The sequence below is a fragment of the Hypanus sabinus genome, chromosome 22, assembly GCF_030144855.1.
Source record: "Hypanus sabinus isolate sHypSab1 chromosome 22, sHypSab1.hap1, whole genome shotgun sequence".
NCBI classification, from domain to species: Eukaryota; Metazoa; Chordata; class Chondrichthyes; order Myliobatiformes; family Dasyatidae; genus Hypanus; species Hypanus sabinus.
Window position 1 is genome coordinate 36,262,132 of NC_082727.1, and position 14,612 is coordinate 36,276,743.

The following is a 14,612-nucleotide window of genomic DNA, read 5'->3' on the forward strand; positions in this document are numbered from 1 at the left end:
TGCTCCCCTCTCCTCCCTCTTTCCCTTTGGCACCACCAACCCATGCTCAGTGTCAGTAATCTGGTCTCTGTGGCATTCTCCTGGGAGGTCATCCCCCACTTTAGTATCCAAAAAGGTATACTTATTATTAAGGGGCATGGCCACAGGGGTGCTCTGCATTTTCTGCCTATTCACCTTCCCATTCCTTCCCATGACAGTCCTCCAGCTACCTCCCTCCTGCAACTCAGGAATGACTACTTCCCTGTAATTCTAATTGATGATCTCATCACTCTCCAATACAAGCCGATGTCATCCAGCTGCTTCTTCATATCCCTAACACCGTCTTCAAGGAGCTGTCGTTGGATGCACCTCACATAGATTTAGTTCCCAGGGCTCCAACACCCGGTGTGAATAACACACTAAGGCCATTTAAACTACACTAAGTTCCCCTGACACAGTAAGGGAAAGTTAATAGAAACTTACCCAGATCTAGTGCCTGTTCTGAGCCAAAGCCTCCTTTGAGCCAAAGCCTGCCCTCAATATCATATCATGAGAGTTAATGTCATAAGGGCCAATCACAGTAGCCATCACACAATTTTATCTTACTTAAGTCAGCTATGCCTTCCAATCACCACGCCACACTACTACTTTTCCAAAGCACCTTCCCTATAGGTTAAACTTCTGACTAGTGCAGGCTCTATGCACAAGACCAGAAGCTGTCAACAATGAGACAGCTCCATCTGCAATATCACTAGGTGTACGAGGTCTCTAAACGGGAATCAATTATTGGTACATGACCAGAAGTCTTATTGCTTTTTCTCTGCTCAGATGGTGATGGTGCATGACCTGCTGACTTTCACTGTTTTGCAGAAACTGCATTACAGAGTGGATCTGTCTCTGAAGTTTTAAAATGGAATTTCATGAACTTTCTTCTCTTGCAGCAACATGCCAGGAGATGCTTTGAAAGAGAAGCTGAAACAACTTCATTGTCACTTCACTTGGGACCTCCAGAAGGAAAATGTTGATTTGGATGATCTGACATACAGGTCACAAGATTCTTCAAATGCTGGTGCCATAAATCAAGCCACATCCTACAACCAACTCGCTTTTGTAAACTTTCTGCAGGGCAACTATGAGGAAGCAATTCAAAATTTAAAGGAAGCTGAAAAGATTCTGAATGGGAACCACAAAGGTGAATTTGAAAGAATAAGCATCATTACCTATGGGAACTTTGCCTGGGTGCATTACCACATGGGACATCTGACCGAGGCCCAATCCTATCTCAACAAGCTGGAGGTTATCTGTAAAGCACTCGGAGACGTCCCTCGCTATACATCAATGTTACCTGAGATGTACGGGGAGAAGGGATGGTCATTGTTAAAATCTACAGCTGATAACTATGAGGAGGCAAAGGAATGTTTTGAGAAGGCTCTGGAGGAAGACCCTGATAACACAGAGTGGATCATGGGATACACGACTGCTTTGTCTCAGTTGGAATCATTTTCCAGAACCCCAGAGAGTGATAAACAGCGTCAGGCAGTGACGCATGTGCGGCAGGTGGTGGAGCTTGATCCAGATGACTCAGTGGCTGTGGTACCATTGACCTTGAAGCTACCAGACTTCAGTGAAAAGCAGGAAGCAAATGGATTAGTCAAAGAACCACCGCAGAAGGCCACTGACCTTCCATATGTGTTTCAGTATGCAGCAAAATTTTACAGACAAAAAAGAACTGTGGAGAAAGGTATCAAGTTATTGAAGGAAGCTTTAGAAATAACTCCAAACTTCTTTCACAATGAAATGGCCATGTGTTACAAGGGTAGAAGGAGAAACATGCAGAAAACTCCATTCTGCAGGAACCATCACTGTCTTTTATCTGAATTGATCTGTCAATGCAAGTATCACTTTGAAAAAACATATGAAAACAGCTTAAGTTCAGCAATTAAATCACAACTGGACTTTGCAAACTTCTGTGAAGTAATTGGAGACTGCTCCAAAGCAGACGAGATCTATAGCAACTTGGTGAAGCTAAAGAATACTTGTCCAGAAAGCATGCAGAAAATATGTTTATATGCTGGGTCATTTGAACTGCACCACAAAAAGTCTGAATTCGATGCTATTAATCTACTGCTGAAAGGCCTGAAGGTTGATTATGATTCAAACGAACGCAAAATGTGTCAAAAGGAATTGGAGAACTGGGCAGACAGGAAACTTTGCAGGTATCAACATGATGGCAAGGCCCTTGGTATTAAAGCATTAGTGTATCAGCTGGATGGGAACAAGTCTAAAGCTATCGAATACTTTCAGAAAGCCTTGATGATTGATCCTTGCAATGAGGAATATTTGAGTGCACTTTGCGAATTATGCCTTTCCATCAAAAGTCAAAATGATGATTGAAAGATCAACTGATTCTGTCAGATTGGACTGCAAACCTGTGAGGTGCATGTTTCGCTTTTTAAATTCTTCAAAACAAAAATTTTTCAGCAATAGTTTAAACATAATCATTATCAATCTTTGTACTGAACTCCAAAATATTAACATTGGTAATACTCTTAACAAATTAGATTTAAATAGATTCTAATTTCTGTTTAGTGTGGAAAATAACCAAAGGTGGGTTTGTGGGAATTAGGGCAAATGGAGTCAAGTAGAGAATCTTCTCTGGCTTTTGTTACATGTCTCCTTTTCCTTCAGCAATGATCTCTGGTGTCCCTTGCTGTCCCTTGCTTCACTTTTTGAAGAATATTTTTCATAATATGATTGTTGTCACATTTACTGTAATTATACAATGAAATTTAAATACACATTTGTAATGAGGAACCAGAGCTTGTTAGAGTGTATACATCCAATATGTAATATTACTGTAATCATCTGGTACTAATTTGGTGCAAGCTTGTGAAGGTGTGTCAATTCTATAACTGGACAATAGAAATTGTTTGCATGCCTGGAATTTAGTGAGCTTTTATCCCAGGGGCTTTGCAGAGAAGGAAAGAAAAATCAAGGAGCTCCAGAAAGGGTAAGCGTTGAGGTATCTGCCAACCGTCAGAGACGAATAGAGAGGATGGGTCAGGATGTAAATAAATCACACACAATGTAAGCCCTGATTGATCTGAAAATGCTGAGGACATGGATGGTGGGGTATTACTGTGGAGATTTTTGTCTCGGTCCATTGTACTATGCACATGATCAGTCTATACCAAGAGGTTAAAAAACAGACCTACTTACTTGAAATAGTATTGACTGTTCACAGTCATAATGAGCAAGCCTGTTAGATAAGTGAAGGAAAATGTCTTGATTCATGTGCTCTTTGAGACTTTGAAGTATTCAGATGTAAGCCATTAAGGGAATGTTTATTTTCCAAGGAGGAGTGAAACCATTTTTGTTGACAAAGCAAAGTAAAATAAGATTTTTGGTAACAAGGAGACCAGTTCAGTGGAAATATAAAATCCTCCCTCCACATCTTCCATTAAGGAAGAATTAATTTTAGAATCGTAGCTAACCTATATGCATAGATTATAAAAGAAGTGTGGGATTTCGTGATTACATACTGTAAGTGTGAACAGTGAGTCTTCTCTATCCTCAGACTGGAATCACGATTGGTGCCAAGGACATCTAAGAGTCTCCAGGCCAGTCATCACAAATTGGAGTTCGGTAACGGGCAGAACGACATGAGTTTGATACTGTATTGACAATTCTGTACTGTTTTAGACTTGTTGTTTAGTTAATTATTTGTATCACTCAGTGAAAGGGTGTAGGACTTGCTCTTTTATCAATTATTTTACACTTAGACTTGGTGTTTTATATTTCTTTATGTTTCATTTTACTTAGCATACTGGAATAAAATATCTTGCAAGAACTTTTGAGTGTTCCTTTTGCATTGATCCAAGTCCTCAAAACCTGTTTATCATTCCCTTACACACCCATGCTGATCATCGCTTGGATACTGCCTGCCTTGATTAATGTTTAACTACGGGGCGTTGTGAAATCAATTGGCATGCAAATATGACAGGAAAATTCAAAGTACGGAAGTTCAAAGGTAGAATTTATTATCAGAGTACATACATATCATCATATACCACTCTGAGACTCTTTTTCTTGTTGGCATGCTCAGCAAATCTATAGAACAGTAACTATAAAAAAAGATCAAGGAAAGAGCAAGAACATAGAAGAAAACAAACTGTGCAAATGCAAATATAAATAACGAAGGCAAGAAATAACATGATAAAGAGACTTTAAAGTGAGATCATTGTTTGCAGGAACATCTCAATATATGAGTGTAGTGATTCTCTTTTTTCCAAGAGCCTGACAGTTGAGGGATAGTAACTGTTCTAGAACCTGGTGGTGCACGTCCTGAGGCTCTTGCACCTTTTACCCGATGGCAGCAGCGAGAAAAGTGCATGGCCTATGCGGTCAGATTCTTTGATGATGAATGCTGTTTTTTAATGACAGTGTTTCATGTAGACATCCTCAGTGGTGCTCAATCACCACAGATGCAATGTCCATTTTATCAGAACAAATTAGACAGAGTCACAATATGAGTACTGGCAATGAGCAATAGTCGGATTTATGACGAATGTTGCCTGGCACTTGATTATAACTCCAGGTGAATGAGTGATTTTGAAAGGACCAGTTCAGACCTGTAGGTACACTCATAGCTTGGCACACCAGACATCCAGCCACTCCAGTTTTGTTTGGTTGATGTTGAGCAGGTCAGTGTCAGCTAAGTGAAGTGAGAGTGGGCAGTTGTGCAGAACGTGTTCAATGTTCTGCACCGTTTCACCACACTCATAGAATTTGCTGGTCTTTAAACCCCCTTCACCATGTTGTCTCCCATCCTACAAACTTCCGCTCTCACTCTGTTGAGAGTGCACCACTTCGTCTGTCAAGCAGTGCCCCGTCTGGCAACATTTCTGTGGGGTCCTGCTCTGTATTGTTTGGTAGGGTTCTGGCTTCTGTTCGTTGCCAGAGGCCAATCCTGGATGTTTGGGGGAATGTTCTGTGCAGTAGTTCCTCCACTGTAGCAAAGCTTTTCCTTGATTTTGGGTGGTTGGAAACTGACACATAATGATGTAATGGGTGCTGTGGATCCGAGTTCTGCTTACCTTTTTCAATTTTTGTTGTAGTGTGGCTTCGGATCTCTGGGGGAGCGACGCCTGCAATTCTGTAAATGATGTTAGTGGGTGTGGGGCACAGTGTGCCCCTGATTATTCAGCAGGCTTCATTAAGCAACGGATCTATTTTCTTCACATGGGCTCTGCACTGTGCTGTGGGCACAGTAGCAAGGCGATCACCATGTAAAGGTCAGGGCAATTGATCCAGTATAGAGATAAACATAAATAAACACAATTAGACTAATTAGGGACTTGTAAGAAGTCAAGTAAAACTATCAGCAGGAAAGGAAGTCACCCATCCATTTGAGTCTCACCTGTACTTTTCTTGAGACCCACCCATCCGGTTCAGTCAGTGACATTGTGAAGTGGCATAGCTTGGCAGGATAATTAGAGCAAATGGCTTGAGAATGGAAGATATTATTGTACATCAGCCTAGCATCGCAATGTGCCAGTTTGGTAGAATAATTGGAGAAAAGTTTATGGTCCCTTTCCTACTTTTGCCTCTTCATTCTGTCTACCCAGTGAGTTACCGATATCAGTTTTTGGCATTAATATATAAAAACCTGAAAATCGCATTAAAGAATGGTGCAATCCTATTTTGTGGAGTAGCCAGACATACTTTCCAGTGCAGTTCAGGAGGAACATCTAAAATTGACTCCTTCTACCTTAGGTCACGAACTTAACAATCACCCCTCGTACAAATGAAATATAGCCACCTCTGTGCCTTTTTTGTAATTGTGTCAATACATTGGGCCCAGAATAGACCTTCAGAGATGTTGACACCCAGGAACTTGAAGCTGCTCACCCTTTCCACGATAGATTCCTTAATGAAGACTGTTTCTATTCCCTCAAGTTCCCTATCTGGAAATCCACAAGCAATTCTTTGGTGTTACCGGCATTGAGTGTGCGGTTGTTGTTGCAGCACTAATCAACCAGCTGATCTGTCTCACTCCTGTATGCTTACTTGCCACCATCAAAGCTCTGTCAACAATAGTTGTGTCATGGGTAAATTTATAGATGCCATTTGAGCTCTGCCTGGCCACACATTTGTGGGTGTAGGGAGAGTAGAGCAGTAGGCTAAACATGCATCTTTGAGGTGCACCAGAGTCAGCGAGGTGATGTTCAGTCTGCTCTGCGCTGACTGTGGTCTCCCAATGAGGAAGTCGAGGATCCAGTTGCAGAGGGAGCTGCAGAGGCCTAGGATTTGTAGCTTGTTGATTAGTACTCAATTTATGATGGTGCTGAATGCTGAGCTGTATTCAATAAACAGCAGCCCGATGTACGTATGCTGTTGTCCACGTGACTCGAAGCCAAGTGGAGAGCCAGTGTTATTGCATCTGTCATAGACCTATTGTTGTAATAGGCAAATTGCAGTGTGTCCAGATCCTTCCTTAGGAAGGAGCTGATTCTGGCCATGACCAACCCTCAAAACTCTTCATCACAATAGACAGTGCAACTGGGCAAAAATCAATGAAATCACTCACCCTGCTCTTCTTGGGCACTGGTATGGTTGTCACACTTTTGAAGCAGGTACGAACTTCTGACTGTAATAGTGAGAGATTGAAGAAGTCCTTGAACACTCTTGCCAGTTGGTTGGCACAGATTTTCAGTACGCTACCAGGTACACCACCATGTCTGACACCTTGTGAGGTTTTACCCTTATAAAAGATGTCCTGATGTCAGCCTCCATGGCAGAGATTACAGGGTTACCAAGGGAGCATAAAAGATGTTGGGCTCATCTGAAAAGTGCAACATCACAGTTATTCACAATGTTAGGTTACACTTTATAGGAAGTATGGTCTTCAAACCCTGCCAGAGCTGATGTGCATCCAATTCTGTGTCTAACCTTGATCACAATTTTTGTTTCGCTCTTAAGTATGACCTTCCATAGGTCACAATTAGATTTTTTGCCTAGTTCTGGATCACCGGTCTTGAATGTCACATATTTAGCCCTCAGCAGACTATGAATCCCCTGGTTCAATCAACAGCATTTGATTTAGATATGTTCTTGAAGGCACACACTCATCCACACAGGGGAAGTTGGTAACAAGTGTGGCATTTTCATCCCTGAATGTTGGTCAGTCCACTGACTCAAAGCAGACCTGTAAATAACTCTGCCTCTATTGACCATATCTTCTTGGTCTTCACCACTAGTGCTTGCAGTCTTTAGTCTCTGCCTATCTGCTGGGTGTAGAAGTATAGCCGGGTGATTGGACTTTCCAAAGTGTGGGCATGTAATAACATAGTAAGCAGCCTTGATGGTAATATACACTATTTGATGGTAATATATACTATTTAATACTGCTTTTCTATTACTGTCTTGTTTTTATCTACTGGTTTATTTAATTGCGTGAGAGGAAGCCAAACAGAGTTTCATTGTATCTCTGTATAATGACAATAAAGATAATTTATTCATTCATTCATTCATTCATTCATTCAATCATTCATTCATTCAGTCATTCATAAAACAACATTGGTCAAGTGTGTTGGCTCCTCCACTTCCACAGGTGATATGTTGGTTGTATTTGTTCTGAGACTTCTTCAAGCTGGCCTGGCTGAAATCCCCCACAATGATCGGGAAGGCACCGACGAATGCTGTTTTGTGACTGTTAATTATGGTGCTTAGCTCCTCTAATGCCTGCCTGATGTTGGCCAGAGGTGGAATGTATGCTGCTACCAGTATACTAGACACTAGAGTACTACAGCGCAGTACAGGCCCTTCGGCCCTCAATGTTGTGCTGACCCATATATTCCTTAAAAAAGAAGTACTAAACCCACACTACCCTGTAACCCTCTATTTTTCTTTCATCCATGTGCCTGTCCAAGAGGCTCTTAAATACTCCTAATGTTTTATATATATTATATGTACATATAATGTTTTATATGTTTTAGCCTCCACCACCATCCCTGGCAAGTCATTCCATTCACCCAGAAGCCTCTGTGCAAAAAAACTTACCCCTAATGTCTCCCTTAAACTTCCCTCCCTTAACTTTGTACATATGCCCTCTGGTGTTTGCTATTCATGCCCTGGGAAACAGGTACTGACTATACACCCTATCTATGCCTCTCATAATCTTGTAGATATCTATCAAGTCCCCTCTCATCCTTCTACACTCCAAAGAGAAAAGTCACAACTCTGCTAACCTTGCCTCATAAGACTTGTTTCCCAATCCAGGCAACATCTTGGTAAATCTCCTCTGCACCCTCTCCATAGCTTCCACATCTTTCCTCTAATGAGGTGACCAGAACTGAACACAATACTCTTTGTGCAGTCTCACCAGAGATTTGTAGAGTTGCAACATGAGCTCTCTACTCTTGAACTCAATCCCCCTATTAATGAAGCCTAGCATCCCATAGGCCTTCTTGACTATCCTATCAACCTATGCAGCGACCTTGAGGGACGTATGGATTTGAACCCCAAGGTCCCTCTGTTCATCCACACCCTTAAGAAACCAACCATTAACCCTGTACTCGGACCTGGTTTGTCCTTCCAAAATGCATCACCTCACACTTACCCAGATTGAACTCCATCTGTCACTTTTCTGCTCAACTCTGCATCCTGTCTATATTCTCTTCTAACCTTTGGCAACCTACAGCTCCATCCACAACTCCTCCAGAATTCGTGTCATCCGCAAACTTACTCTCCCATCCTTCCACCTCTTCATCCAGGTCACTTTAGACTTGCTAAATTCCATGTAGACCTCATCTATTGCCATAACCTCATAAATTTCTTTTGTTACCTCTTCAAAAAACTCAATTAGGCTTGTGAGGCACGACCTTCCCTTCACAATGACATGTTGACTATCCTTGAGTAGACTGTACTTCTCCATATGCTCGTAGATCCTATCCTTAAGAATCCTTTTCAATAGTTTGCAGACCACTGATGTAAGACTCACTGGTCTATATTTCCCAGGATTCTCCCTATCACCTTTATTAAAGAAGGGAACTACATTTATCATTCTCCAATCAGTCAATATGAGGGAAGTTGAAATCACCCATAACTACAACCCTGTATTTCCTGCACCATTCTAAAATCTGCCTGCCTATCTGCTCCTTGGTGTCCCTAGGGCTACCTAGGGGCCTGTAGACTACTCCCAGCACAGTGATTGATCCCTTCCTATTTCGGATTTCCATCCAGACTGACTCCGTGCACACTCCCTCTGTAGCGTCCTCCCTTTCTATAGCTTTGATACTATCCCTGACCAGCAATGCCACTCCCCAACGTTTCTACCTCTCATCCTATTCCCTTTAAAACACCTAAACCCCAGTACCTGCATCAGCCAATCCTGCCCTTCCTCCAGCCAAGTTTTAGTAACGGCCACAATATCATTGTTCCACGTACTGATCCATGCTCTAAGTTCATCCCCTTTATTTCTAATACACCTAGTGTTGAAATAGACACATTTCAACCCCTCTAACTGGCTACATTTATGTTTTGTCCCCTGCCTGTCCTTCCTCACCAACTCAGAACACATACCATCATGCCCTTGTCCTTCTACCTTAATCCCTGCACTCACATTCTGTTTCCCACCCCCCCGCCAACCTAGTTTAAACCCTCGCCAACAGCTCTAGCAAACCTGCCTGACAGGATATTGGTCCCTTTCCACTTCAGGTGCAGACCTTCCCCAGAAGAGATCCCAATGATCTAGAAATCTGAAACCCTGCCCCCTGCACCAACTGTTCAGTCACGCATTCATCTGCTATAACTTCCTGTTCCTACCCTCTGTCTCATGGCACAGGCAGCAATCCCGAGATTACCCCCTTTGAGGTCCTGCTTTTTAACTCCTTTCCTAACTCCCTATATTCCTTCTTCAGGACCTCATCTGTACTCCCATCTATTTCATTGGTGACCACGTGGACCACGACATCTGGCTGTTCACCCTCTCTCCTGAGAATACTGAGAACTCGATCCGAGATTTTGCAGACCCTGGCATCAGGGAGGCAACAGACCATCTGGGATTCTCGATCTCTCCCACAGGATGATAGAGGGCTGTTACAATGAACAACATTTGACCACTAGATGCTCCAGGTTGCATGAGGAGGGCTGGAACAGAATTGTCATGTATGTAGACCACATAAAGCATACACCTACTCCTCTACTTTTAAATGACTCAACCAACATATCTTTACAGAGAACAATAAAGCCATCCAGCTGCAGCAATGCTTTCAAAATAGTGGTTGTGAAACATGTTTACATGAAGCAAAGTACACAACACTCCCAGATATCCCTCTGGTCTCGTTCTGAAGTCTTCAATTTTATTTTCCAGAGGTTGAACATTTGCCAGCAGGATAGCCGGGAGTGGGAGATCTAAGGCCTTCGCATTTCAGTCTTACCCGTGGAAGAGCAGTCCTTCCCAACTTCTATTTTCATGAAGAGGAACTGCACTCGCAACCTGAGGCAGCCAAATGGAGTCCATTGATTTTGAGGATCGAGAGATTTTTCAACAAGGCTTGAAATGATGTTTCTTACTGACATACCTATGGCTGTGACTGGGGATTTCAGCCGTATTAATCCAAAACGGGATTATTTGATGATTCCCATTGGAGCAGCATACAGGGACCATCTTGGTACCTGTTACTGCCTGATCCATTTTTCCCTTTTATTTTGTTAGGTGGTCATTGCTAGATATGCACTGGTTCAGCAGGCTAGCAAGAAATAAAGAGAACATTTCTAGATATAACTACTGGCAATATGCAAAACTATCGTTAACGTTAGATGAATACACACATCTTGCAGGGTGTCAGAGCAACTCTTTTCCAAGAAAAATGAGTTTGGAAAGACAGAAAAGCTACAAACTGTGTGCCCAATTGAAAAAGGAAGAAATGAAATATGACCACAATATGCTTGATTGCAGCATTAAGCTATCACACCCAGACACAGGAAGAATATTGCAAAATATTGTTGCATTTCTTTTGTTACAAGCAGCATGTATAATGAGATTGAATTGAAATTTATCGGTGTTGTGGGAGATACTGTGTACAGTTTTGGCAGTAACCTGGTGATCTGCTGTGCCCGAAGAAACTCGGTGCAGGAACCATTGGATTTGTGAGGATCACTTTCACTCTAAGCTGAGCAGAATCATGCAAATGCTTAAATTGATCACGCTGAACAAAGCAGGGAGCGGAATTGAGGAAATAAGTGCAAGTTTATTCCTTTCCATCGATACTGCCTGAGCTTCTGAGTTCCTCCAACATTTTGTGTGTTTTGTCAAACATGTAATTGAAAAGTACAGGCTCATATGTGCAGAACGAGATAAGTTACGATTCAGATTTCTTGTTCTTTCTCATAGACATGCATACACAAAGTGTAAATACTACAAATGTTATCTAACTAGCAGCAGCACAGTGCATTACAAATATGAAAAAACATAAATTAACATAATCTTAAAATAACATAAATTATTTATAATTTACATGATAAAATAAACAGCATAAACATAGAAGTTTGCTACAAGTTCAAAGAGGAAAATAGAAATATAGAAAAAAGGAGCACTAATCAGTGGATTTAGAGAACATTGTTATCAGAGCTGAATCCCTATTTTTGTAAAAAGCCCTGAAAATAATACAATCAGTGGAATTGGAAGATAAAGTATTGAAGAATCACAGGTGAATTTTTTGTGTTGCATGCACAGGGACCAGGTGCAGCACACACTGCCACGAAGCAAACCCAAAGTCACTTTAAAGTGTAAACAATGATGTCATATTCTGCTTTGTAAGCTTACAACCTAATGGGATGAACATTAACTTCTCTAGTTTCCAGTAAACTGCTCTCTCTCTGTCCCTTTTCTCTGTCCTGATCTACCCAGTTCCTCTGACTTGCATCAATGGGGGGAGTAAAGTAAACCCCCTTCATCCTGACTCTTTCCCAGCCTAGACCCACTCCATCTGCCCATTTCCCACAAACTCCTTCCACTAAATCCCTCCTGCCACAGATCTAATTTGCACTTCCCAGTTCTTCGCTTGATTCCACTTCCCTCTCCTGTCAGATTGAATTTCAAGTTTATTTTTATGTCATTGGCATTCTGTGCATGCACACAGTATGGATGCCATAAAGTTTAGCTTCTTGCAACAGCAAGGTACATAAAATCCATGATGAACCAAAGTTAACATAAACTTACCTTAATATAAAATATACATAACATACACATTCTCCTCCTCTCCTTCCTTAATTAAATCTTCAATAACTAAGAACTCCACTGGGAAGTCGATTATCTCAATTTCCATCTCTCAGAACATGCTACCTTTAAAAATGAGTTTCCAAATCTTTCACCAACACAAACAACAGATCATTGGAACTTGAAGGAAGAATTTCCCCCTCTCCTTGTTACCCAGCAATCCCAAGCATCTGATCAACTCCAATCCACCATAAAGAAAGAGCAGTTTATCTGTTGGGGGATTTAGATGTCAAGTCATCATTTTCCTCAGTCCCCAAAAGAAAAGACCTGGCCTCTGTTTATATAGCATTGTCCTCAAATTCAGGATGCCCCAACTGCAGCCAGTTCTTTATTCTGATATGAAACCTGTAAGTCTGTAGGAAGTGTAATACAGATTTTGCACTCATCTAGTCTAGACTTTTACTGGCTCCTCTCATCTCAGTGTCACTTCCGCTCTCCAAGTTTGGTCGTAAATCCCAGTGCCGCATTCCTTTCACTTCCTAGTTTTGCTCTTCCTGATTCTTAATTCCATAGGCACCATCTTCTCCAATTGTCTTCTGTTTGATTCCCAAACCTGAAGTCTCAAAATTCATAACGAAGGTCAATCCTCAATCTCTTTCTCCAGTTGAGCTCCATTCCACAGTTTGATTTGTCATTTACAGCCAGCCTTGGTAGGGTATGATTGGTAAACGTGCACACTGCACCATCCTTATGGAGATGGTTCTGTCCAGCACTGGAGTTCAATTAGGTTCAATAGCTACATTTAATGTCAGAGAAATGTATACAACATACACCTGAAAATCTGCTGTGTCACTTTTTTTGAGCTCTGCATTCAGTGAGTCGGCTCCAGACAGGCTCAGGTCTCAGGACTCACAGCCCACGGCGGGTAACCCATTGTTCCCAGTGTTCCATGTTCTCCTGTGAGGCCTCAGTCAGGGGCACCAGCCTAGAATCAGCCTGTCTCCAAAGCCATGAAAATCTGGCACCCTGAAGGGCCGTGCCCTTGGGCTATCAAAAAGCGGAATGTCTTGAGGCCCTGGGAGTGGGTCACAGTCCCACAAAGAACTGAAGTTAGAGTGTAAGTCCAGGTCAGGGTCTTCAAATGAACCTTGAAAAGGGAAAAGAGGGATTTCAAATATAGAAACAGAGCTGTTTCCAAAGATGCAAGTAAAGGAGTCGCCATTTAATGCCATCATAATTTCACTCCTCCCCTCCGAATCCACCATCGCATTATGTAGAATTGTGGACCTGGTAAAGACCATAGACAACAAAAGATAGGTGCAGAATTAGACCATTTATCCTATTGAGTACATCATGGCTGATCCTGGATCCCATTCAACCCCATAAACCTGTCCTCTCACCATATCCCGACCAATTAGGAATCCATTCACCTCCGCTTTAAATATACCCGCAGACTTTGTCTCTGCTGCAGTCTGTGGTAATACATTCCACAGATACTCCACTCTTCGGCAAAAAAAAATCCTCCTTACTCCTGTTCTAAAAGGTCACCACTCAATTTTGAGGCAGTGTCCTTTAGATCTGAATATTCCCGCCAGACAGAACATCTTCTCCACATCCACCTTATCTAGTCTTTTCAATGAGATAGGTTTCAATGAGACTCCCCTCCATTCTTCTAAATTCCCGTGAATACAGGCTCAAAGCTGCCAAACACTCCTCATATGTTAACCCCTTCATTCCTGGAATCATCCTTGTGAATCTCCTCTGGACTATCTCCAATGACAATACACCTACATCTTTTCTGAGATATGGGTCCCAAAACTGTTGACAATAGTCCAAGTGTGGCCTTACTAGTGTCTTATAAAGCCTCAGCATTATATCCTTTTTTTTATATTCTATTCCCCTTGAAATAAATGCCAACATTGCATTTGCCTTCTTTACCACAGACTCATCCTATGAATTAACCTTCTGGGAGTCTTACACGAAGACTCCTAAGTCCCTTTGCACCCCTGATGTTTGAATTTTCTCCCCATTTAGAAAATAATCTCCACTATTGTTCCTTTTACTAAAATGCATTATCATACATTTCCCAACACTGCATTCCATCTGCCACTTTTTTGTCCATTCTTCCAATTTGTCTATGTCCTGCTGCAATCGCATTGCTACCTCAGCATTACCTACCTCAAACTATCTTTGTATCATCCACAACCTTTGCCACAAAGCCATCAATTCCACTATCTAAATCATTGACAACCAATGTGAAAAGTAGCGGTCCCAATACTGACCCCTGAGGAACACCACTAGTCACTGGCAGCCAACCAGAAAAGGCTCCTTTTATTCCCACTCACTGCCTCCTGCCTGTCAGCCATTCCTCTATCCATGCCGGTGTATTTCCTGTAGCACCATAGGATTTTAT

At 41.9% G+C, this 14,612-nt stretch overlaps 1 protein-coding gene across 1 annotated transcript; it reads left to right on the top strand.

Moving 5' to 3' along the window:
* Positions 1 to 924: 924 nt before the first annotated feature.
* Positions 925 to 2,373, top strand: LOC132379824 (interferon-induced protein with tetratricopeptide repeats 5-like). The gene has a single exon (XM_059948104.1). It carries the CDS (start codon positions 925 to 927, stop codon positions 2,371 to 2,373), a length of 1,449 nt encoding a protein of 482 aa, XP_059804087.1.
* The last annotated feature ends 12,239 nt before the right edge of the window (positions 2,374 to 14,612 follow it).